The sequence below is a fragment of the Scyliorhinus canicula genome, chromosome 8, assembly GCF_902713615.1.
Source record: "Scyliorhinus canicula chromosome 8, sScyCan1.1, whole genome shotgun sequence".
Taxonomy (NCBI): Eukaryota; Metazoa; Chordata; class Chondrichthyes; order Carcharhiniformes; family Scyliorhinidae; genus Scyliorhinus; species Scyliorhinus canicula.
The window spans coordinates 155,787,928-155,812,805 of NC_052153.1; the positions used below are offsets into that span (position 1 = coordinate 155,787,928).

The window sequence follows — 24,878 nt, forward strand, 5'->3', positions numbered from 1 at the left end:
CCAAAATCATGTGACTTTTCAGGCTTTCCTGGTGATTGCCTAAAAGAGGCATTTGACCTCTTCTGCACGTAATTATTTATAACATCTGTTTTGGAATCCCTCGGCTAAATTTGACATTGCAGAGTGGAATAGGAACTGACACTGCTCTGATAAGGATTCTGGAAACTCCCATCAACAGGCAGGTGGACAAGAGGAGGACTAGAAATGTTCACCTGACTTCACAATACTCTGACACTCCACTCCCAAGTTTCTACTTTGGGGTCTTGTTTTTGGGTCTTCCAGTATAGCAAGCAGCATGATGTTCATATTTGTTGAAATAGCTGAGTAATGACAGATAATGGCAGCTCACTCAATTAATGTCAATGGGCCCCAAAGCCCATTAACAACATGGCTTGCTTGCCATGTCAAAGCTCAGATTAGAGTGTTTGTTTCAGGAGTCTGGTGTCAGGTAGGTGGATGGTGTAGCCCACCCAACAGAGCTGATTGAGTGTGGTCACGGCTTCAATGCTGGGGATGTTGGTCTGAATGGGAACACTGACATTGCTGTGCCTATCCTGCAAATGGATTTGCAGAACCTTGCAGAGGCAACTCTGGTGGTACTTCTCCTGGGTTTTGAGGTGTCTGCTGTACATAGTCCATATCTCTGAGCCATATAGGAGGGCGGATGTCACTATTATTCTATAGACCTTGAGCTTGGTGTCAGATCTGAGGGTCTGGTCTTCAAACACACTCTTTCACAGGCAACATACGGATGCACTGGCGCACTGAGGATGGTGTTGAATCTTGTCATCGATTTTTGTTGAATTTAGGTTCCTAAGGTCTGGAAAGTGGTCCATATTGTCCAAGGCCTCACTGTGGATTCTGATAACTGGGGAGCAGTGCTGTGTGGTGGAGGCAAATTGCTCGAGGACCTTTGTCTTCTGGATGTTTAGTGTAAGGCCCATGTTCTCATACACCCCGGTGATGTTATTGACAATGGCTTAGAGCTCAGCCTCCGAGTCTATGCAGACACGAGCATTGTCTGCATTCTGCAGTTCAATGACAGACGATGGGACATCCTTGGATCAGGCCTGCAGGCGGCAGAGGTTGAACATCCAGCCAGGATCTTTCTGAGGCTGAGATAGAGCATTGCAACAAGAAAGATCAAGCAGTGTTGGTGCAATGACACAGCCTTTCTTGAGTTAAGTTCGGACCTGAATTGGGTCTGTGGTGGATCACGGATCTGATTCAGCAGACAGAAAACTAAGTCTGGTTTCGGGTGTGTTTGGCAGGTTGTTTCTCGGCAGCTGCAGCACCAAGATTCACCCCATTATTCACCAGTATTTTGCTGTTTTTTTGGGTCTTGGGGAGTTTCTCCCCGCCGAAGCCCCACTTTAGTTAATTTCCTGCTGGACCCCCATCTGCTCTGGATCCCGCCCCTCCCTTTCACACTCGCAACTTTCTAGTGGCCTCTGGAACACCTCCTCATCCCCCTCTAATGGGAAAGGCCCCCCTTTGCCTGACTTCTGGCAGTGCCAACCTGGCACCTGAGCACCTTGGTAGTGCCAGCCTGGCACCATGGCAGTGTCTCTGCCAGCGTGGCACTGCCACGGTGCCTGGTTGGCAGTGCCAAGGTGCCAGGCTGGCAGTGCCAAGGTGCCCAGGTGACAGGGGAGTGCCAGGGTACTATCCTGCCCTGTCCCTGACCTCTCGGGATCTCTAATACCCTGCAAGATGCCCCGAGATGCCGTCATGCCTGGTCCATGTTTGTGGAAACCAGTGCCAAACAGTAGGGTCTTGCAGGCTCAGACCGTTGATTCTCAGGTGCCTGATGAATGTGGCCTAATGGCTCATTTAAATATAATTACCTGGATTAAGCCCAGCGAGGGCAAGATCCAGATTGCGCCGGCTGAGTAAATTGGTGATTCGCGATTGACCCGAAGCCCGACGCAAAGTCTGATTTCGGACCCTCGTGGAATTCCCCTGTTGCTGAATCGCGCCCACGACTTGCATGTCATCGTGGAACAGGTGATGCGCCATGACAAACATCATCATTATGTAAGAAGATATTGGGCGGGATTCTCTGATCCTGAGGCTAAGTGTTGACGCCGTCGGAAACGCTGTCACGTTTCCCGACGGCGTCAACACGGCCTCAGGATCAGCAATTCTGGCCCCAGGGGGCCAGCAGGGCGCTAGAGCGGTTCACGTCACTCCAGCTGCTGATCCAGCCATCGAATGGGCGCCAGGGGATGCACGCATGCGCAGTGGGTCCGGCGTGAACCTGCATGCGCAGTCCCAGCGGTTCTCTCGACCCGGCGCGGTGTTGGAGAATCCCGCCCATTATTTTTGAAATTTTACCATTTAACCTTTGAGCTTATTCTGTCATTCACTGAGATCAATGAGAACATTGCTGATCATTCCCGTGTACTTGCAACCTAACTCCCTGCTGCCTTAGCACTCAAAACTTGGCACTGGTGAATTTATACCCTTTACTGACAGCTCCTCTTGCACTTTCTGCCCCTCATGTTAGGAGCTGAGAGTATGATACATAGATCTTGTGCCTTATGATATGTGTTGTCTATTTTCTCAGATTTGGATGACATTCATGCGATGCTTCGACTATCCTGTCAAGAAAAACACCATTATGCTAATTACAGTTTGGGTAACACTGTCGTTTGGGTAAGATTTTCTATAAAATTTTCAACTTCACTGCAGCAAACCTTTGTACCATTGATTGATTTTCAATTCCTTGCATCAAAAAGTAAATGAGTCCTGGCAAACAGCGTGATTACTATGAAGACCCTTACAGGTGAAGCGGATGAATAGTTTAATAACCATTCAAAAGTGTTTACATGACTTTCCAGGCAGGTTAAAGTGGCCAGAGCAAGAACTGCAAAGAATATTTTTCTAACTTAGGAAAATCAAGTGTAACATATAACTGTTACTCAATTATTCTCTTTGTGTCTTCCCAGTTGACTGAGTGGGTAAATGTGTAAACCATGTTTACTGCTGGCCCACGCTGGCCAGGAATAGTCCAGGTTCTATCCCCAGTCTGTGGCGACTGACAGTCAGGTTACTACAATCAACGTTCCCTCTCAGAGGTGTGTGACTGTGCAGCAATCAGGAATGTACCATGGAGTGCATCAAACGAGCGCCAACATTCCCTTTGAGATGCACACGGCCACACAATAATCTCAGAAGAGCCATGAGTGCAGCAGACAGGTTACACCTTACAGCAAATGAATATTAGAGGGAACTTTAGCTACAATTGCTAACAGTCTTCCCGGTCTGGGGTGGGGAAAATCAATCAGGGTTCCTGCAAGCGAACACTTTCTATTGACCTGTGCTGGTGCAGGCGGGTCTGTGGATCCCACATGAAGCCAGGCGATCTGGCGCTCCACAGTTGGAGAGCCTTAATCACTCACTCTCAAATCTCGGCCCACGTTGCCTCTTTAAGCAATCTGGAGCAGCACTGCCAACAGCTGTTTTGCCACATTGCGGCAAATCAGGCGAGTATTTAGGATATATTTTTCGCATGTATAAGCTATTTGCATTTTTCTTTAAATTTCCGATAGTTGTTGAAAAAACAGTTCTGGTACATTTGAAGCCCATCTTGTTCATGTACATTGTTTGCAGTATTCAGTTAATTAATCAATTATGAAACCATCATTTATTGTATCAGCCCATTGTGCATTCCATTTTTATCTCTCAAGCATCACTAAACAGATTTAATTGCATAAACAGCAAAGAATTGTAGTAAATTGCTTCCTCTGCTTCAGTCAACGTGAAAGCTTCAGTTCTTGTTTCTACATCTTCTGGTGGATGCACAACCTTTAGCCCATTCTGTTACGTTTCAGTTACTATGGTCTCTCTGTCTGGTTCCCTGATGTCATCAAACACCTTCAAGCTGATGAATATGCATCCCGAGTGAAAAGGTTTTATGGCGAAAGAGTTGAGGATTTTGTGTTCAACTTTACACTGGAAAACCAGATCCACACAAATGGAGAATACATCAGGGACAGGTCAGGAATGGTTAAGTCATTCATCTTAATGCATTCAAAAAGTAAAAAGCGTTCCAGGAAAAATATTGAGAACCTAAGCTCTTTGTTTCAACATTCTGGTTCAGGGGACTTAGAGGGCTTTTTTTTTAATGTGTTTTATTCCAAACATATTCAAAGGTACAAAAACATAAATGAATCATAAAACATTCTCCACACCTCACAGTTCACAGTTTGTGCAGGTTTTCCCCCCTTTTCACCCCCTCCGCCCTCCTCTCTCTCCTCCACCGCCACCACCACCCCCCCACTCCCCCAACGAACAATTCCTGAAACATGGTCATGAACAGTCCCCACCGTATCTCAAAGCCCTGCGCTGATCCCTTCAATTCGAACGTGATTTTGTTTCCAGCTGGAGAAAGTCGTATAGGCCCCCCCAGCCAGGCCACCACCCCCGGTCGCATTGCCGACTGCCGTTCCAACAATCCTTCATCGTGCAACAAGAGAGGCGAAGGCCACAACATCGGTCTTCCCTCCCTCCATCAGCTCCGGCATTTCCAATGCCCCAAAAATCACCACCATTGGGTCCGGCCCAGCCTCTACCCCCGCAATCTTCGATAGTGACCCGAATACCCCCTCCCAGTATCTCTCCAACTTCTCGCAGCTCCAGAACATATGCGCGTGATTTGTTGGTCCTCGCCCACACTTCTCACACTCGTCTGTCACCCCCTGGAAGAACCCACTCATCCTCGTCCGAGTCATATGCACCCGATGAACCACCTTAAACTGTATCAAACTCATCCTCGCACTCGAGGGGGTCGAATTCACCCTGCGCATCATCTCACTCCACACTCCCCCACCTCCCCCCGGCTCCTCCTCCCATTTATTCTTAATCCTCACCATCTGCACTCCCCAATGCTCACTCAGCCAACCATATCGCCAATCCTACCCTCCCCTTGCACGTCTGGGAGCAGCAACTGCTCCAACAGGCTATACTCCAGCAGCTTGGGAAACTCTCCCCATACCTGCCGCACAAAGTCCCTCAGTTACATACACCAGAGCTCGCTTCCCTTCAGAAGCTCTACCCTCTCCCGCAGCTCTTCCAGAGTTGCAAACATGTCCCCCAGATATAAATCCCTCACCCTCACCAGCCCCACCTCTCTCTCCACCTGCTTTGCATGCCATCAATCTCCCCCGGTTTAAACCCATGGTTCCCACACAACGGTGTCTAGCACCGACATCTGCTCCATCCTAAAGTGCCTCCTCAACTGGTTCCCCACCCTAATCGTGGACTGTACACTGGGTTCACCGTGTACCCGAACAGCCGCTGTCACCATGGACCTCAGGCTGGGCCCCCTACAGGATACCTCTTCCATCCCAACCCGCTCTAACCGCTCTCCTTCCCACTACCGCCTCACCTTCTCCGCATTCGCCACCCAGTAATAGTGCAGTAGATTTGGTAACGCTAACCCCCCTTTCTGCCTCAGCCTCTGTAGCAGGGCCATCTTCACCCTAGGTATCTACCCCGTCCATATAAACTCCAAAATCGCTGCATCCAGTTTCCAGAAAAAGGCCTTCGGAATGAAGGTCAGCAGGATTTGGAATACAAACAGGAACCTTGGCAGAACGTTCATTCTTACCACCCGGACCCTCCCCACCAATCTAATAATAATAATCTTTATTGTCTCAAGAAGGCTTACATTAACAGTGCAATGAGGTTACTGTGAAAAGCCCCTAGTCGCCACATTCTGGCACCTGTTCAGGTACACAGATGGAGAATTCAGAATGTCCAAATTACCTAACAGCACGTCTTTCGGGACTTGTGGGAGGAAACTGGAGCACCTGGAGGAAACCCACGCAGGCATGGAGAGAACATGCAGACTCCGCACAGACAGTGACCCAAGCCAGGAATCGAACCTGGGACCCTGCCGCTATGAAGCAACAATGGTAACCACTGTGCTACCGTGTCGCCCGGGTATAAAGTATCTCATCTCCTAAAGTCTTCCCTAACCAACTTCATCAGGTTCGATGAGTGCATCGTTTCCCACTCCCCTGTCACCTGAACTCCCAAATACCTAAACATGTCCCTGGCTACCTTAAGTGGCAACACCCCAAGATTTGTTCCCCAACCCACCACATTCACCTGAAACACTTCACTCCTTCCAACATTCAGCTTATAGCTCGAAGGCGCCAAACCTCTTTAGTATGTCCATAATTCTCCCCATATTCTCCAATGGGTCTGACATGAACAACAGCAGGTCGTCTGCTTACAGCAACACCTGGTGTTCCCTACTCCCCCTCACAATCCTGTGCCACTCTACTGACCCCCTAAAGGCCATCGCCAAGGACTCTATCACCAGCGTGACTAGCAGCGGCGACAGTGGACACCCTGCCTCATTCCCCTGTGCAACCCAAAGCTCCGTGAACTCCTCTCGTTTGACCGTACACTCGCCACTGGGGCCACGTACAACAGACGCACCCATGCCACAAACTTCAGCCCAAACCCAAACCTTCCCGAAATCTCAAATAGGTACCGCCATTCCACCCAGTCAAAAGCCTTTTCCACGTCCATAGAGATCACTAACTCCAGTACCCGCCCCTTCGACATGGTCATGATCACATTTAATATTCGCCTTGCATTACTCGAAGGTTGCCTAGCCTTCATGAAACCTGTTTGGTCCTCTGCAATCTCCCCCGGAACGCACCATCCTATTCTCCCCGCCATTCACTTAGCCAACACATCCACATCCGTGTTCCACAGTGATATTGGGCTGTTTGACCCACACTCCAACGGGTCCTTCCCCTTCTTTAGGATATGCATGATTGACACCTGGGTCAGTGCCCCGGGTACCTCGCCTTCTCCAGCACCTCGCGAGACATCCCCACCAAATGCGATGCCAACTCCGTCGAAAACGCCTTATAGAACTAAGCCGGGTAACCATCAGGCCCTTGGGCCTTCCCCGACTTCATCCCTGTTATGTTATGCATCAACTCTCCCAGCTCTAGTGGCTCCCCTAGCACCTGTCTCCTCTCCTCATCCAGCCTCGGGAATTCCAGCACATCCTAAAAACACCCCATATACCCTTCCTCACCACCCGGATCGGCCCTATATAACTTCTCATAATACTCCCTGAAAGCTTTATCAATCTTCCCTGACCCCGACACTACCTCCCCCTTCCCTGCCCGCTTCCTTAGAATTTCTCCGGATGCGGCCTGCCGCTATAGCTGACAGGCTAGTATACGGCTCGCCTACTCTCCATACTCATACTGCACCCCCCTTCGACCTCCGTAGCTGCCCCATTGCTTCCCCGTCAACAGTCTGTCAAACTGCCCCTGTAACCTCTTTCTCTCTGCCAACCGCTCTTTGATGGGGCATTTGAATATTTCCTGTCCATCTCGACTATCTCGTCCAACAACCGTCCACACTCCTCCCTCCTGTCCCTATATGCCTTGAAGGAGATGACCTCCCCCTGTACCACTGTTTTCAACACCTCCCAAAATGTGGCCCCAGATGCCTCCCCATTCTGATTCAACTCCACATAGTCTCTGATCATTGACTGTACCTTCTCACAGAACCGCTTGTCCGCCAAAAGCCCTGAATCCAACCTCCATTCCGGCCTCTGCTCCTTCCTCGAACTAAGTCTAACTTCCAGCCAGTGCGACGCATGATCTGAGATCACGATTCCAGCGTACTCCGCCCCCACCACCACCACCAACACCACTCGACTCACTGCGCAAAAGTTAATTCTGAAGTATACCTTGTACACATGCGGGAAGAAGGAGCACTCCCTCTCCCCCGGGTTCCTAAACCTCCACGGATCCACACTTCCCATCCTTTCCATAAACCGTTCCAGCTCTATCGCCATGCTCAATCTTCCCATTGGCTTAAGGCTCAACGTATCCACTCTTGGTTCTAGCATCCAATTAAAATCACCCCCCATAATGAACTGATATGTGTCCAGGTCTGGAATCATTCCCAGCAACCCCTTCACAAACCCCACATCATCCCAATTCAGCGCATAAATGTTCACTAGCATCACCGGCATCCCCTCCAACACCCCGCTCACTATCACATACCTCCCACAAGGGTCCCGCACCTCTTTGATCCCTACAAACCCTGTCCTGCTCAGCAGAATGGCCACCGCCTGCTACTTTGAATCAAATCCTGAGTGAAATACCTGACCCACCTATCCCTAAGGGGGGAGCAGCCCCCTTACAAACTTGTTGCCCCTTAGCAGGTAAAATCACCCCACCCGAGGAAAAAGTCCCCCACCCTCCGTCTCCTATCAGCATTCCGTTTGTGGTAAACCACTGTTGCACCTCTATTAGAGGATGTATGGTAGGACCTTCACTACAGGTACGTTGGCGGTCCCTGCCTGCTGGCTCCCCCCAGTAGGCGGAGTATAAATATGTGTGTCCTCCATGCGGCAGCCATTTCGCCAGCTGCTGTGGGAGGCCACACATCTTAGAGTAATAAAGCCTCAGTTGTACCCAACTCAAGTCTTTGTGCAATTGATCATGCATCACAGTTTCTGGGGTTTCAAAATAGCACTCCCGGCCTTCAAAAGTCACCCACCGTTTTGCTGGGCACAGTACCCAAACTGGATCTGCCTTCGATATAGAACCGCTTTGGCCTTGTTGAACCCAGCGTGCCTTTTCGCCAGCTCCGCTCCAATGTCCTGAGAGGTTTGGATTCTGTTCCCCTCCCATTCACAGTTCCACTTATCCCTGGCCCACCGTAGGATCTTCTCCTTCTCCACAATCCCCGCCCGTGGCAGTTCCCCTGCTCTCGTCTTCTGCCTTAGGGACATGTGCACCCGATCCACCTCCGGGGCCTTGTCCAGTTGTACAGCATCCCCTCTGCCACCAGCCCCGCCAGCATCCTTGAAACATGTCTCATGGCACTTGTGCCTTCCACACCCTCTGGCAAGCCAACGATATGCCTTCTGGACCTGTTCTCCTGCACCTCTATCTTTGCCTTTAGCTACTGGCCCCTCCCATGCCACCACCCGATTGCTGTGATCGGACATCACCTTCTCCAACACCCGGATTGCGACTCCTCTGTCTCCCAACACTTCTCGACTTTCTCCATCGACCCTTTCAGAGGGTGCTACCTCCCCCTCGATGGCCTTCGATCGGTCCTTCTGCATTTCCTTTCTTTGTTGGCGAAACTTCCCTCTAATGAACGCCATCACCTGTGCCATCTGGGGTTTTCCAACTTGCGACAACCCTTCCACCTCCGCCATCGTCCTAATTGCTACTGCACCACAGGTCTCCTCCCATTCCTTGGCCAGGTCTTTATCCTTCTTTGGGGTGACACGGTGGCACAGTGGTTGGCACTGCTGCCTCAAAGTTCCAGGGTCCCGGGTTCAATTCCGGCCACGGGTGACTGAGTTCTCATGTTCTCCCCGTGTCTGTATGAGTTTCCTCCGGGTGCTACGGTTTCTTCCCACAGTCTAAAGATATGCAGGTTAGTTGGATTGCCCATGCTAAATTGCCGCTTAGTGTCCAAAGATCAGGTGGGGTTACTGGATTACAGGGATATGGTGGAGGCATGGGTTTAAGCTTAAGTAGAGTGCTCTTTTCGAGGGCCGGTGCAGACCTGGTGGGCTGAATGGCCTCCTTCTATGATTTTTCTACCGGGTCTGATAACCAGCAGACATGCTACTCATGGGGGGGGGGGGGGGGGGGGGGGGGGGGGGGGGGCTTCTCCTCCACACCTTCAGCTACACTTTCCTGTCGAAATTCCCCCATATCGGCTAAAAAGAGCTCAAACCAACGCCTTCGAGCCTGAGCAGCCCTGTGTGCAATTACTCGCTCCATGCCCGCCACTGGAAGTCAGGGTTAGTTAGCTCCACTGGAAGTCAGGGTTAGTTAGCTCCACTGGAAGTCAGGGTTAGTTAGCTCCACTGGAAATCAGGGTTAGTTAGCTCCACTGGAAGTCAGGGTTAGTTAGCTCCGCCGGAAGTCAGGGTTAGTTAGCTCCACTGGAAGTCAGGGTTAGTTAGCTCCACGGAAGTCAGGGTTAGTTAGCTCCACTGGAAGTCAGGGTTAGTTAGCTCCACTGGAAGTCAGGGTTAGTTAGCTCCACTGGAAGTCAGGGTTAGTTAGCTCCACTGGAAGTCAGGGTTAGTTAGCTCCACGGAAGTCAGGGTTAGTTAGCTCCACTAGAAGTCAGGGTTAGTTAGCTCCACCGGAAGTCAGGGTTAGTTAGCTCTACTGGAAGTCAGGGTTAGTTAGCTCCACTGGAAGTCAGGGTTAGTTAGCTCCGCCGGAAGTCAGGGTTAGTTAGCTCCACTGGAAGTCAGGGTTAGTTAGCTCCACGGAAGTCAGGGTTAGTTAGCTCCACGGAAGTCAGGGTTAGTTAGCTCCACTGGAAGTCAGGGTTAGTTAGCTCCACTGGAAGTCAGGGTTAGTTAGCTCCACTGGAAGTCAGGGTTAGTTAGCTCCACTGGAAGTCAGGGTTAGTTAGCTCCACTGGAAGTCAGGGTTAGTTAGCTCCACTGGAAGTCAGGGTTAGTTAGCTCCACCGGAAGTCAGGGTTAGTTAGCTCTACTGGAAGTCAGGGTTAGTTAGCTCCACGGAAGTCAGGGTTAGTTAGCTCCACTGGAAGTCAGGGTTAGTTAGCTCCACTGGAAGTCAGGGTTAGTTAGCTCCACTGGAAGTCAGGGTTAGTTAGCTCCACTGGAAATCAGGGTTAGTTAGCTCCACTGGAAGTCAGGGTTAGTTAGCTCCACTGGAAGTCAGGGTTAGTTAGCTCCACTGGAAGTCAGGGTTAGTTAGCTCCACGGAAGTCAGGGTTAGTTAGCTCCACTAGAAGTCAGGGTTAGTTAGCTCCACCGGAAGTCAGGGTTAGTTAGCTCTACTGGAAGTCAGGGTTAGTTAGCTCCACGGAAGTCAGGGTTAGTTAGCTCCTCCGGAAGTCAGGGTTAGTTATCTCTACTGGAAGTCAGGGTTAGTTAGCTCCACGGAAGTCAGGGTTAGTTAGCTCCTCCGGAAGTCAGGGTTAGTTAGCTCCACTGGAAGTCAGGGTAAGTCAGCTCCGCCAGAAGTCAGGGTTAGTTAGCTCCGCCAGAAGTCAGGGTTAGTTAGCTCCACTGGAAGTCAGGGTTAGTTAGTAGTTAGCTCCGCCGGAAGTCAGGGTTAGTTAGCTCCGCCGGAAGTCAGGGTTAGTTAGCTCCGCCGGAAGTCAGGGTTAGTTAGCTCCACTGGAAGTCAGGGTTAGTTAGCTCCACTGGAAGTCAGGGTTAGTTAGCTCCACCGGAAGTCAGGGTTAGTTAGTAGTTAGCTCCACCGGAAGTCAGGGTTAGTTAGCTCCGCCGAAAGTCAGGGTTAGTTAGCTCCGCCGGAAGTCAGGGTTAGTTAGCTCCACTGGAAGTCAGGGTTAGTTAGCTCCGCCGGAAGTCAGGGTTAGTTAGCTCTACTGGAAGTCAGGGTTAGTTAGCTCTACTGGAAGTCAGGGTTAGTTAGCTCTGCCGGAAGTCAGGGTTAGTTAGCTCCACTGGAAGTCAGGGTTAGTTAGCTCCACTGGAAGTCAGGGTTAGTTAGCTCCACTGGAAGTCAGGGTTAGTTAGCTCCACCGGAAGTCAGGGTTAGTTAGTAGTTAGCTCCACCGGAAGTCAGGGTTAGTTAGCTCCGCCGAAAGTCAGGGTTAGTTAGCTCCGCCGGAAGTCAGGGTTAGTTAGCTCCACTGGAAGTCAGGGTTAGTTAGCTCCGCCGGAAGTCAGGGTTAGTTAGCTCCGCCGGAAGTCAGGGTTAGTTAGCTCCGCCGGAAGTCAGGGTTAGTTAGCTCCGCCGGAAGTCAGGGTTAGTTAGCTCCGCCGGAAGTCAGGGTTAGTTAGCTCCGCCGGAAGTCAGGGTTAGTTAGCTCCACCGGAAGTCAGGGTTAGTTAGCTCCGCCGGAAGTCAGGGTTAGTTAGCTCCGCCGGAAGTCAGGGTTAGTTAGCTCCACGGAAGTCAGGGTTTGTTAGCTCCGCCGGAAGTCAGGGTTAGTTAGCTCCGCCGGAAGTCAGGGTTAGTTAGCTCCACGGAAGTCAGGGTTAGTTAGCTCCACCGGAAGTCAGGGTTAGTTAGCTCCACCGGAAGTCAGGGTTTGTTAGCTCCACTGGAAGTCAGGGCTAGTTAGCTCCACCGGAAGTCAGGGTGAGTTAGCTTCAACGCACTAATCTATGTTTCCTAATTGAGGACTGTTAGCATTTAAAAAATATATTTCATGTGATGTACCCAACATTTATTGCCCATAACTATTGCCCTATGGAAGATGCTGTCAAAAGGAGGACTGGTGATTTGCTGCAGTGCATCTTGTAGATGGTACATACTGCTACCACCTTGGGTCAATAGTGAAGGGATTGCACGTAGCAGGTGCTGGAAGGGATGGCAGTCAATTGGGCTGCATTGTTCTGCATCTTATTGAGCTTAATCCTGGCATATACCGTCACTTAACGAGTCGCTTAAATGTTCCTAATAACTGACTCCACCACCTCTGCTGGCAGTGCGTTCCACACACCCACCACACTCTGTGCAAAGAACCTATCTCTGACATCTCCCCTATACATTCCTCCAATCACCTTAAAATGATGTCCCCTCGTGACAGCCATTTCCGCCCTGGGGAAAAGTCTCTGGCTTTCCACTCTACCCATGCATCTCATCACCATGTTCACCTCTATTTGGGCAACACGGTAGCATAGTGGTTAGCACAATTGCTTCACAGCTCCAGTGTCCCAAGTTTGATTCCCGGCTTGCGTCACTGTCTGTGTGGAGTCTGCACGTTCTCCCCGTGTGTACGTGGGTTTCCTCCGGATGCTCCGGTTTCCTCTCACAGTCCAAAGATGTGCAGGTTAGGGGATTGGCCATGCTAAATTGCCCTTAGTGTCCAAAATTGCCCTTAGTGTTGGGTGGGGTTACTGGGTTATGGGGATAGGGTGGAGGTGTGGGCTTGGGTAGGGTGCTCTTTCCAGGAGCCGGTGCAGACTCTATGGGTCAAATGGCCTCCTTCTGCACTGTAAATTCTATGAAATCAAGTCACCTCTCTGCCTTCTTCGTTCCAGTGAGAAAAGCCCTAGCTCCCTCAACCTTTCTTCATAAGACATGCCCTCCAGTCCAGGTAGCACCCTGGTAAATCTCCTCTGTACCCTCTTCAAAGCATCCACATCCTTCCTATAATGAGGCGACCAGAACTGGACACAATATTCCAAGTGTGGTCTAAGTAGAGTTTTATAAAGCTGCAGCAAAACCTCGCAGCTCTTAAACTCAATCCCCCTGTTAATGAAAGCCAACACACCATACGCCTTCTTAACAACCCGATCAACTTGGGTGGCAACTTTGAGGGATCTATGTACGTGGACCCCAAGGTCCCTCTGTTCCTCCACACTTCCAAGAATCCTGCCTTTACCCCTGTATTCAGCATTCAAATTCGACCTTCCAAAATGAATCACTTCACATTTATCGAGGTTGAACTCCATCTGCCACTTCTCAGCCCAGCTCTGCATCCTGTCACTGTCCTGTTGTAACCTGTAACAGCCCTCACCACTATCTACAACTCCACCAACCCTTGTGTCATCGGCAAACTTACTAACCCACCCTTCCACTTCCTCATTCAAGTCATTTATAAAAACCACAAAGGGCAGACGGCCCAGAACAGATCCCTGCAGGACACCACTGGTCACCGACCTCCAGGCGGAATACTTTCCATCCAATACCACTTGCTGTCTTCCTTCGGCCAGCTTATTCTGTATCCAGACAATCAAATTTCCCTGAATCCCATGCCCCTAACTTTCTGAATGAACCTACCATGGGGAACCTTATCAAATGCCTTACTGAAATCCATATACACCACATCCACTGCCCAACCTTCATCAATGTGTCTCATCACATCCTCAAAAAATTCAATGAGGCTTGTGAGACATGACCTGCCCCTCACAAAGCCATGCTGACTATCTTTAATCAAACTATGGTTTTCCAAATAATCATAAATCCTATCTCTCAGAATCCTTTCCAATATTTTGCTCACCACAGACGTAAGACTGATGGGTCGGTAATTCCCAGGGATTTCCCGATTCCCTTTCTTGAACAGGGGAACAACATTCGCCCCCCTCCAATCATCCGGTACTACTCCAGTGGAGAGTGAGGACGCAAAGATCATTGCCAACGGCGCAGCAATCTCCTCCCTCGCTTGCCGTAGTAACCTTGGGTACATCCCGTCAGGCCCAGGGGACTTATCTATCCTGATGCTTTTCAAAATTTCCAGCACCTCCTCCTCCTTAATATCAACCTGTTCGAGTCTATTAACCTGGTTCACACAGCTCTCATGGGCAACATGGTACCTCTCTCTAGTGAATACTGAAGCAAAATATTCATTTCCCCCATCTCCTCACACTCTAGGCACAAGTTCCCTCTACTATCCCTGATTGGCCCTACTCCAACTCTGATCATCCTCTTATTTCTCACATAAGTGTAGAACGCCTTGGGGTTTTCCCTAATCCTTCCCACCAGGGCTTTTTCATGCCCCCTTCTAGCTCTCCTCAGTCCATTTTTGAGGTCCTTCCTGGCTACCTAGTAACTCTCTCGAGCCGAGTCAGATCCTTACTTCCTCAACCTTACGTCAGCTTCCTTCTTCCTCTTGACTAGAAGCTCCACTTCTCATGTCATCCAAGGCTCCTTCACCTTACCATTCCTTCCTCGTCTCAGTGGGACAAAACTATTCAGCACTTGCAGCAAGTGCTCCTTAAACAATCCCTGCATTACTGTTGTGCATTTCCCCTAGAACAATTGTTCCCACTTTATGCTCCTCAGCTCCTGTCTAATAGCAGTATAACCTCCCCAATCTGTTCCTCTACCTCTCTGCTGCTATTGGGCGTCTATAGAAAACTTCCAATAAAGGGACTGCTTCCACTTGTACTGACTCAGTGGACAAACCCTCATCAACTACCTGCTTTTCTGCAGCTGTGGTGCACACCCTAATTATCAGTGCCACTCCCCTTCCTCTTTTACCTCCCTCCCTATTCTTCTTAAAACATCTAAACCCCGGAACATCTAACACCCATTCCTGCCCCTGTGTATGGCTGGTTCAGTTCAGTTTCTGGTCAATGGTAATCCCCAGGATGTTGATAGTGGGGGATTCAACAATGGTTGTGCCATTGAATGTCAAGGGGAGATGGTAAGATTCTCTCTTAATGGAGATGATCAGTACCTGGCACTTAGAAGGCACAAATGTTATTTGTCATTTATCAACCTGAATATTGTGCATGTGTTGCTGCATGTGGACATGGGCTGTTTCAATGTCTGACGAGGTCTGAATGGTGCTGAACATAGTGAAATGAAATGAAAATCGCTTATTGTCACGAGTAGACTTCAATGAAGTTACTGTGAAAAGCCCCTAGTCGCCACATTCCGGCGCCTGTCCGGGGAGGCTAGTATGGGAATATTTGTGAACAGCTTCACTTCTGAACTTATGAATGAGGGAAGGTCATTGATGATGAAACATTTTTGCTTAATACATATTTTAAATCTTTTTATTAATTATGGCCCAGTAATTACAATTAATTAGTGCAAACTTACAAAAGAACAATTTCTTAGAAAGAGGGGGCACGCACAGGACATAAGTATCTGAAGGGAGGTTCAGCTTGTCTGGCTGTATGAAGAAAAGAGATCCTTAAAAAAGAGGGATAAAATTAAGATGCGGCAGATTTTTTTCTGAAAAGACTAATCAGCAAAAATAATAAATACCAAAATGTATTTTTTCTTTTAATAGGTTTACAATCATGAAGTTTAAAGCAGTAACCTTTGAAGACTCCCTTTTTAAGAACTGCTATTTTGAAGACGTCACATCATTAACTACTTATTTTAGGAACTGCACATTTATTGAAACTCTTTTCTATAACACAGGTAAATGTATAAATCAGGACTTTCATGATGAACTGTCAGTTCCAGATGTCTAATTTACTCGTAGTAAATTCATTTCATGTTCAGATAAGTTTATGAATCACTTTTTAATCATTGGTCCCAAGTTTCCTTATGTTGCGACCTCATTAGTTGCATCATGTCATGCTCGCCAGAACTGACCCCACCAGAGTTTACAATGGGGAGCATACCTTATTTACCCGGGTGTAAGCACTACTTCCATAATATTGTCAGATGCCCAGTACCAGCCATGATCCTATGAACTCTCTAAGCAAAGTTGCTGATATGTGAAAAGTCCTCTCCTTTTTTGTGGCCTGGCTTCAATACCCAATGCCGAGGTTCACACAGCCCTTGTGAAAAACTGGAATGCCTCCACTTACTCAGTTCACCAGCTGCCACTACAACATTGGCCCTCGGACATCCGTGTTTGCCCCAGCGCATGGCCACCTTTTGTCCTGTAAGAGGTGGTCAGACATTCAACCCCCTTGCAAAGCAACCTGGAATTTCCACAAATCTTTGAAGCCGCAGGTACAGCAAGATACTGCAGAACCTCTGACGAATTTCAGAATGGTTGCGTTTTACTGTTGGGGGATCTTTGAGCTCCCCGCACCCCACTTCTTAAGGGCAGGGCACCCCTGGGCCCAATCCCTGGTGTGTGACATGATGCAACTAATGAGGTAGCAACATAAGGAAACTTAACTGAGATCAGGACACGATCTAACAGCCGCGCCTTGCTTGATTTGACACACGACATGGCCGGTAATTTCCCGAGAGGCCTCTCGTGGGGTTTACGCGGCTTGCTACGCTTCGCGAGATCTAATGGGATCGCGCGAAATGTCGCGATCTGGATCCTGCCCTCAATGGGCAGAACCTACTTTTACATATTTAAGTGTGCAGTTAGACATACTTAAGAATGTCTCCGCCAGAGTTAACCAGCCCCCGGAATCAAACGGCCTCACTGAGGAGACCCCAGCCAAGCGCCGTGTTTAGCACTGGTCTCACAAACGGGGACCAGGCGAACGGCACTTGGAGGGGGTATCGCAGGCGATCAGAGGCTCCCGGATGGTCGGCCTCTGGTAGGGTGGCACCCTGGCACTGCTGATGCCACCCAAGCACCTTGGCACTTCCAGCCTGGTGCACTGGCAGTGCCATCCAGGCATTCTGGCAGTGCCACGCTGGTACCAGCCTGGCAATGCCAGGGTGCACGAGTGGAACTTCCATATGGTCAGGGGCATAACCAGGATGCCAGGCTGGCAGTGCCAAGGTGCCCAGGTGTCATTTTTCACACACCAGGGATTAGGCCCAGGGGTGCCCTGCCCTTAAGAAGTGGGGTGCAGGGAGCTCACGGGGGATCCGGGGGATCCGGGGGATCGAGATATCAGGCTGCCATTTCTTCCTGCAAAGACAAGTGGAGCTTATCAGTGTAGGAAATGAAAGTCATTGTGGCCTCGGCAGGACCTTCCCCACCAAGGCCCGAAAAAGTAACAATCATGTTCGATGGCGAGGTCGTTCCTGGTGGTACAAGCACCGGGAAACACCCAGCTAAACCCGCCCGACACAGGACTCTTTTTTAAAATTAAATTACGCCATGAGTCTGATCGGTCCAGTCTTCTAATTTATAAACATATTGGTAAATTCAACCATATCTAAGCAAAAGAAAATGACAAGTTCATGCCTGTTTGTTATTCTTTCACGGGGTGCGGACGTCGCTGGCTAGGCCAACATTTGCAGTTCTTCCCGAAAGTACACGGGAGTCAAAACAACACTTTATGTGTTGGTATGAGGTGAGGGGAGGATTCTCTATTTTAAGTTTAAAACTAACCCCTTAGTACAATATTAGTGAGGAAATTATTTTGTAAGCTGTTTTAACAAAGGTGTTAACTGCTCATTTAAGCATCTTCCTTCAAGTAGCTGACAGGGGACTGCCATTTGATTGCATTCATTCCAAAGATTTCACAGTACAGCGCTAACTCTGAAGATTAGAGACATGCTATTCATCTACAATGAACAGAATTGTCTCATAAAACGTAAACTTGTAGGTTGCCTGCAGAAGTTAGAGAGGAAGTCTTTTACATAATTAGCTGCACAGTTTTCCAATCTCACGTGCCAGGTCCACACTCTTCATTTTATCTTGGCAATGGTTGAAACAGATAATCATTATAAGGAGGAAATACCAACCATTCAGCTATTTAATCAACCATTTTATTTTTGAATCACTTCCAGCCATAAATATATGTTTCTTGATTTTCCCTCAGATCTTGAAGCGTCTAAATTCATTGATTGCCAGTTCGACAATACTACATTTCTTCACAATAAGAAAGGCTGCCAGATTAACTTTGATGAGGACTACAGTGCCTACTGGATCTATTTTGTCAACTTCCTAGGAACACTAGCAGTGTTGCCGGGCAACATTGTATCTGCACTCCTCATGGACAGGATTGGGCGCTTGACAATGTTAGGTACAAATTACCACTTACTTTTAAAACATAACCTTCTGACTGGTGCACCCCATCTATTGTACCTTATCTAACAGTAACATGTAACTAAGATCCCAACGTAATTCAAACTGTTTCATGTTTCATGCTAAATATTTGGCGCATGACCACAGGCTACCATTGTTAACCTGGCCTTGAGCCATACAAACTAGGGAGATGATGGGTTTGATCTCCAGTTTCATCCAGGGTGGTGGTCAGGCCATTACAAATTGTCTTAGTGTCACCTATCTATGGGCGGGCCAAAAATAGTTACTATGCCTTTCCACTGGCCTCCTTTGAAAGCCCCTGTGAAACATCTGGTTAAGATAGAATTAGGATAGTTCATGGTACTCCCCACCCTCCGGGGATACACTCTAGATATTTCACAGCCAGCCATCAGTTCTATTGGTATATATGAGAAAAAGTAAATTGGTGAGATTGCTACCTGAATTGAAATTCGGATCACTTTGCCATTCATCATAGTTCCTTAGGGTAGTGTCAGATGAGCCAACCTCAAACAGGCCAAAGTCCTCATTTAGTTATTCATTTTGAGGCAGGAATATCTTGAATTCCATTTTTCGCAGAGCCTAGGGCAGATCTTCTCAGCTTAGTCCCTGCTGGAATGCTGGAACCGTGTAGGTCTGGAACGTCACTCTCTGCACTGCATGTCTGGCTGTCACCCTTTACCAGAGCAAACCAATTATCATCCCGCCTCCAGACTCCCCAACCAATTAGGGAGGCTGGGCAGGATGGCGCACTCATTCTGTCAAAGAATGATTTTCAGGCAGCACGGTGGCGCAGTGGGTTAGCCCTGTTGCCTCACGGCGCCGAGGTCCCAGGTTCGATCCTGGCTCTGGGTCACTGTCCGTGTGGAGTTTGCACATTCTCCCCGTGTTTGCGTGGGTTTCGCCCCCACAACCCAAAGATGTGTAAGGTAGGTGGATTGAACACGCTAAGTTGCCCCTTAATTTTAAAAAAAATGAATTGGGTACACTAAATTTATTTTTTAAAAAGGGTGGTTTTCTAATTAAAGGGATCACAACATGGGTAACCAGGACACCTGCAGGAATGGAGGGGAAACCTGGGACGGCTGACCCACCTCCTCCCCCGGATCTCTCATTCATACCTGGAAGTCCTGAGAGGCTGCAGTGATATGAGCTCTCCCAAGGATGGGAGGAAGAGGACAACCTGTTCAAACAAGCAGGCATCGAAGGATGTAGCGAAGGAGGTCAGCAGCAGGACTGTCCTTCCTCCAATCTGGAGACACTGCACCAAGAGATCCAGGCCGTCAAGCCATGATGGGTGAATGATGCAAAACTTTCAAGTGCCAAGCCCCACACTCTTGACTATCACAGCATTCTGCACAGCACCCATCAGGACAACGTAGCTTTCAAATCTGCTCATTCCCCTCTCTGCAGGTACCTCACATCCCGATCTGACACACATAATCACCCTCAGAATATTGCCCTTTCGCACCCATGCCTCACAGTCACCCTGTACAAATGGTGTCCTTCCCTCCTCTCCACACAAGTCATCACAAACACCCACATCTTTCTTCTTTCTGTCATTACAGGGGAGGAGAGCACACAACTTGGCAAGATGTAGAAACCCAGGTGTGCGGAAGTGGGGTATGGTGGGCACAGTCCAGTGACAGCCACATTGTCAGTCACGGGCATTAAGTGCCCACCTAGTCCACTGGGAAGGAGGTCATATTCCAGGAGACTGCAAAGGTCAGCAAGTCCCAGGCGCTGGTACTCCAACGTGTTAAGAGAAACTATCCTCTGCCTGGGGGGCTTAGGGCCTCATCTCCGTCCAGCTGGATCTCAGTATTCATCCCATCTTCCCTCTGGAGGGGCATGTGGCTGAGGAGGAGGCAGCTGGTGGTGCTGCAGAAGTTGCTTCTGTTGATGCTGGAACTGTTGGTGGTGTGGCCTCTGCTCTTGACCCCCAACAGAGGAGGACGGTGGAGCTCCATTAGCTGATGAAATGAAAAATGAAAATCGCTTATTGTCACAAGTAGGCTTCAATGAAGTTACTGTGAAAAGCCCCTAGTCGCCACATTCCGGCGCCTGTTCGGGAGGCTGGTACGGGAAAAGAACCGTGCTGCTGGCCTGCCTTGGTCTGCTTTAAAAGCCAGCAATTTAGCCCAGTGTGCTAAACCAGCCCAGCACAGCATGATGCCATGCTGTGGTGATGACTGACAGCGGGGAGGTGCAACTGAAGGCGAGTGAAATTGCTGGGCAGGTGAAATACCTTCCAAAATTGCGGAAATCACCTGTAAAGCAGAGAACGCACTCTCGGAAAACAGAGAAGCTTTGAAGAGCAGTCTCTCACAGCCATGGCTGGAACTCGTCAATGTAATTGATGAAAGCCTGCACAATTTATCAGTTTCACTGAAGAAATTCTTCCTACTGTGCACTTATCTCAATGACCCTGACAAATTGCTGACAGGCTAGGAAACAGGACCAGGAACTTTTTGATTTGATTTGATTTATTATTGTCACATGTATTAGTATACAGTTAAAAGTATTATTTCTTGCATCCTATACACCGTACATAGGGAAGAACTGCAGAATGTTATGTTACAGAACTAGCTAGGGTGTAGAGAAAAGATCAACTTAATACGAGGTAGGTCCATTCAAATGTGTGATGACAGTAGGGAAGAAGCTGTTCTTGAGTCGGTTGGTACGTGATCACAAACTTTGTTATCTTTTTCCTGATGGAAGAAGGTGGAAGAGAGTATGTCCGGGGTGCGTGGGGTCCTTAATTATGCTGGCTGCCTTTCCGAGGCAGCAGGAATTGTAGACAGAGTCAATGGATGGGAGGCTGGTTTGCGTGATGGACTGGGCTACATTCACGACTTTTTGTAGTTTCCTGCGGTCTTGGGCAGAGCAGGATCCAGACCAAGCTGTGATACAACCAGAAAGAATGCTTTCTATGGTGCATCTGTAAAAGTTGGTGAGAGTTGTAGCTGACGTGCCAAATTTCCTTAGTCTTCCGAGAAAATAGTCGTTGGTGGGCTTTCTTAACTATAGTGTCGGCATGGGGGGGGACCAGGACAGGCTGTTGGTGATCTGTACACCTAAAAACCTGAAGCTTTCGACCCTTTCTACTTCGTGCCCATTGATGTAGACAGGGGCATGTTCTCCACTACGCTTCCTGAAGTCGATGACAATCTCCTCCTAGCCTCTTGGGCAAAGACTGGCTCCAGATGATCCGTCTGGGCTGGCTACAAATTTTTAAACTAGGAACCTGTGGACAATACAAGGTTCTTAGAAAATACCCTGATGTATTCCAAGAAGGTCTTGGTAGAATAACGGGAGCAAGGGCAAAGATTTAAGTGGACCCCGACGCCCTCCCCAAATATATTTTACTTACCAAAGTAGAGACTGAACTTAAGCGGTTAGAGAGCCACAGGATAACAGGCTGGTCAGTCTTTGCGGGGACTATAAAAAAATGATTAATAAAGCCTCATATTTACATCGGTACCTCATGCCACGCATATATGCCAAACTGGCAGGGGGTCAAACCTTCATCAAACTAGATATGAGCCATGCTAACTCCAGCTAGAACTAGATGAGTCACCCAGGAAATACGAGACGATTAACGCCTTTCAGTGTTTATATGAATATACATGCCTGCCCTCTGGAGTCTGGTCAGCATGTACCATTTTTCAACGTGTGATGGAGAACATTCGCCAAGGGCTAGTTGAGGTGGCAATATACGTAGATGACATACTAATCAGAGGAGCTATGGTAAAAGAGCAGCTAGCAAACCTGGAGGATATTAACTGTATATATTTATTAACTACAAGAACTATGTACATATATACAGTGAAGGGTTCAAGCTAAGAGCTGCCTCCATGCTTGCTTGTACACACTATTCTGTCCCAACACTAGACTGACCCTTAGCGCAGTTCATGTGTCCTCTTGCATCACTGTGTGGGTGGCAGTGTATTCAGTCCACGTTAACCCTAAATGTCCCAGACTTCAATAATACACCTCCCTAAAGTCTTTATCCAAAAAGTTATTCTACTTTGCCATATGCATTTACATCATTATCTCATCTCCTTCATTCAACTCTCCATGTTCATGGATTCAGGCAGTCCAGTGGCCTTATAACCCAGTGGCCTTATATCTCATTCGCACATCTGTCGGAGGAGTGATAGGCCCTGTCATTGCGAGTACCTCTGTTGATTTGGAGGTTGTTCTGGCATCTGGGTACCTTTTCAGCCTCTTTTTCATTGCTCAGTATTGAACAACTCTGTCAATTCTGCAGTTGCGGTGATAGATGGTTGTTAATTTATCCCATTTTTCTGGTCGTCCCATAAATATTTTCCTTCTCTTCAGTATGCGGTTCACTGCGGTGCACATGGAAGTTCACAGTGAAATCTTGTCAAATTGTTGACTACTTTCTTCTTTTCCAGTTTTTTAAAAGTTTATGAGCACGATTCAACAACCTCGTCACGCCCGACTTGGAGTCGGGACCTGATGGTTGAATCCCGGAAAGGCTGAAATCAACCTTCGTACTGGGTGAAAAACCTTGAAACAGTTACTGGACGTGCAAGGCCTGGTGTGATCTGGATCTCGTCCTTGCTGGATGAGATCTAGAATTGTATATTTAAATGAGCCCGGAATACAAGGGCTGTGATTGTAAGGCTGCAACTGGGCACCAATCAGTACTGGTTCACACAACCATAAACAGGCATGATGGCACCTTGGGCATCTCATGGGAGATTGAAGGCCTTGGGTGGTCAGGGACAGGACACGTGGCACCATAAGACATAGGAGCAGAATTAGGCCACTCGGATAATTAGCGAGAGGCAGCACGGTTTTGTGATGGGGAGATCGTGTCTCACTATCTTGATGGAGTTTTTCGAAGAGGTCACAAAGATGATTGATGCAGGTAGGGCAGTGGATGTTGTCTATATGGACTTCAGTAAGGCCTTTGACAAGGTCCCTCATGGTAGACTGGTACAAAAGGTGAAGTCACACGGGATCAGGGGTGAGCTGGCAAGATGGATACAGAACTGGCTAGGTCATAGAAAGCAGAGAGTAGCAATGGAAGGGTGCTTTTCTGATTGGAGGGCTGTGACTAGTGGTGTTTCCCAGGGATCAGTGCTGGGACTTGTGCTGTTTGTAGTATATATAAATGATTTGGAGGAAAATGTAACTGGTCTGATTAGTAAGTTTGCAGATGACGCAAAGGTTGGTGGAATTGCGGATAGCGATGAGGACTGTCAGAGGATACAGCAGGATTTAGATCGTTTGGAGACGTGGGCAGAGAGATGGCGAATGGAGTTTAATCTGGACAAATGTGAGGTCATGCACTTTGGAAGGTCTAATGCAGGTAGGGAATATACAGTGAATGGTAGAACCCTCAAGATTATTGAAAGTCAGAGAGATCTAGGTGTACAGGTTCACAGGTCACTGAAAGGGGCAACACAGGTGGAGAAGGTAGTCAAGAAGGCATACGGCATGCTTGCCTTCATGGCTGTGGCATTGAGTATAAAAATTGGCAAGTCATGTTGCAGCTGTAAAGAACCTTAGTTAGGCCACACTTGGAGTACAGTGTTCAATTCTGGTCGCCACACTACCAGAAGGATGTGGAGGTTTTGGAGAGGGTGCAGAAGAGATTTACCAGGATGTTGCCTGGTATGGAGGGCATTAGCAATGAGGAGCAGTTGAATAAACTCGGTTTGTTCTCACTGGAACGACGGAGGCTGAGGGGTGACCTGATAGAGGTCTACAAAATTATGAGGGTCACAGACAGAGTGGATAGTCAGAGGCTTTTTCCCAGGGTAGAGGAGTCAGTTACTCACGGGCATAGTTTTAAGGTGCGAGGGGCAAGGTTTAGAGGAGATGTACGAGGCAAGTTTTTTACACAGAGGGTAGTGGGTGCCTGGAACACGCTGCCGGAGTAGGTGGTGGAAGCAGGGACGATAGGGACGTTTGAGAGGCATCTTGATAAATACATGAATAGGATGGGAATAGAGGGATATGGACCCAGGAAGTGTAGAAGATTTTAGTTTAGACGGGCAGCATGATCGCCACAGGCTTGGAGGGCCAAAGGACCTGTTCCTGTGCTGTTCTTTTCTTTGTTCTTTGGTCCATCGACAATGCTCCGCCATTCAATCAGGGCTGATATTTTTCTCATCCCAATTCTCCTGCCTTCTCCTCATAACCCCGATTCCCTTATTAATCAAGAACCTATCTATCTCTGCCTTAAAGACACTCAGTGATTTGGCCTCCACAGCCTTCTGTGGCAAAGGGTTCCACAGATTCACCACCCTCTGGCTGAAGAAATTCCTCCTCTCCTGGCGCTCAGCACTCCCTGGCAGTGCCACCCAGGCACCCCGGCAGCACAGCCAGGTTGGAAGGGCCACTGCCAGAGTGCCAGACTGGCAGTGCCAGGATGCCAGACTGGTGGTGCCAGGGTGCCAGGTTGGCAATGCCGGGGAATGGTCCCGGGGTGGGGGTGGCCTTGCCGATAAGAGCGAGGCATGAGGGGGGCCAGAAAAGGTTGCGGGGGG

At 48.7% G+C, this 24,878-nt stretch overlaps 1 protein-coding gene across 2 annotated transcripts in view; it reads left to right on the plus strand.

Annotated features, from left to right (window-relative positions):
- sv2ca (synaptic vesicle glycoprotein 2Ca) overlaps window positions 1–24,878 on the plus strand; it is a 315,141-nt gene that overhangs the window by 252,500 nt on the left and 37,763 nt on the right. For both annotated transcript variants that reach the window (XM_038805520.1, XM_038805521.1), the window contains exons 9-12: window positions 2,570–2,658; window positions 3,837–4,001; window positions 15,724–15,857; window positions 18,128–18,331. In XM_038805520.1, coding sequence (XP_038661448.1) covers window positions 2,570–2,658; window positions 3,837–4,001; window positions 15,724–15,857; window positions 18,128–18,331 — 592 coding nt within the window. The remainder of the gene's footprint in view (window positions 1–2,569; window positions 2,659–3,836; window positions 4,002–15,723; window positions 15,858–18,127; window positions 18,332–24,878) is intronic.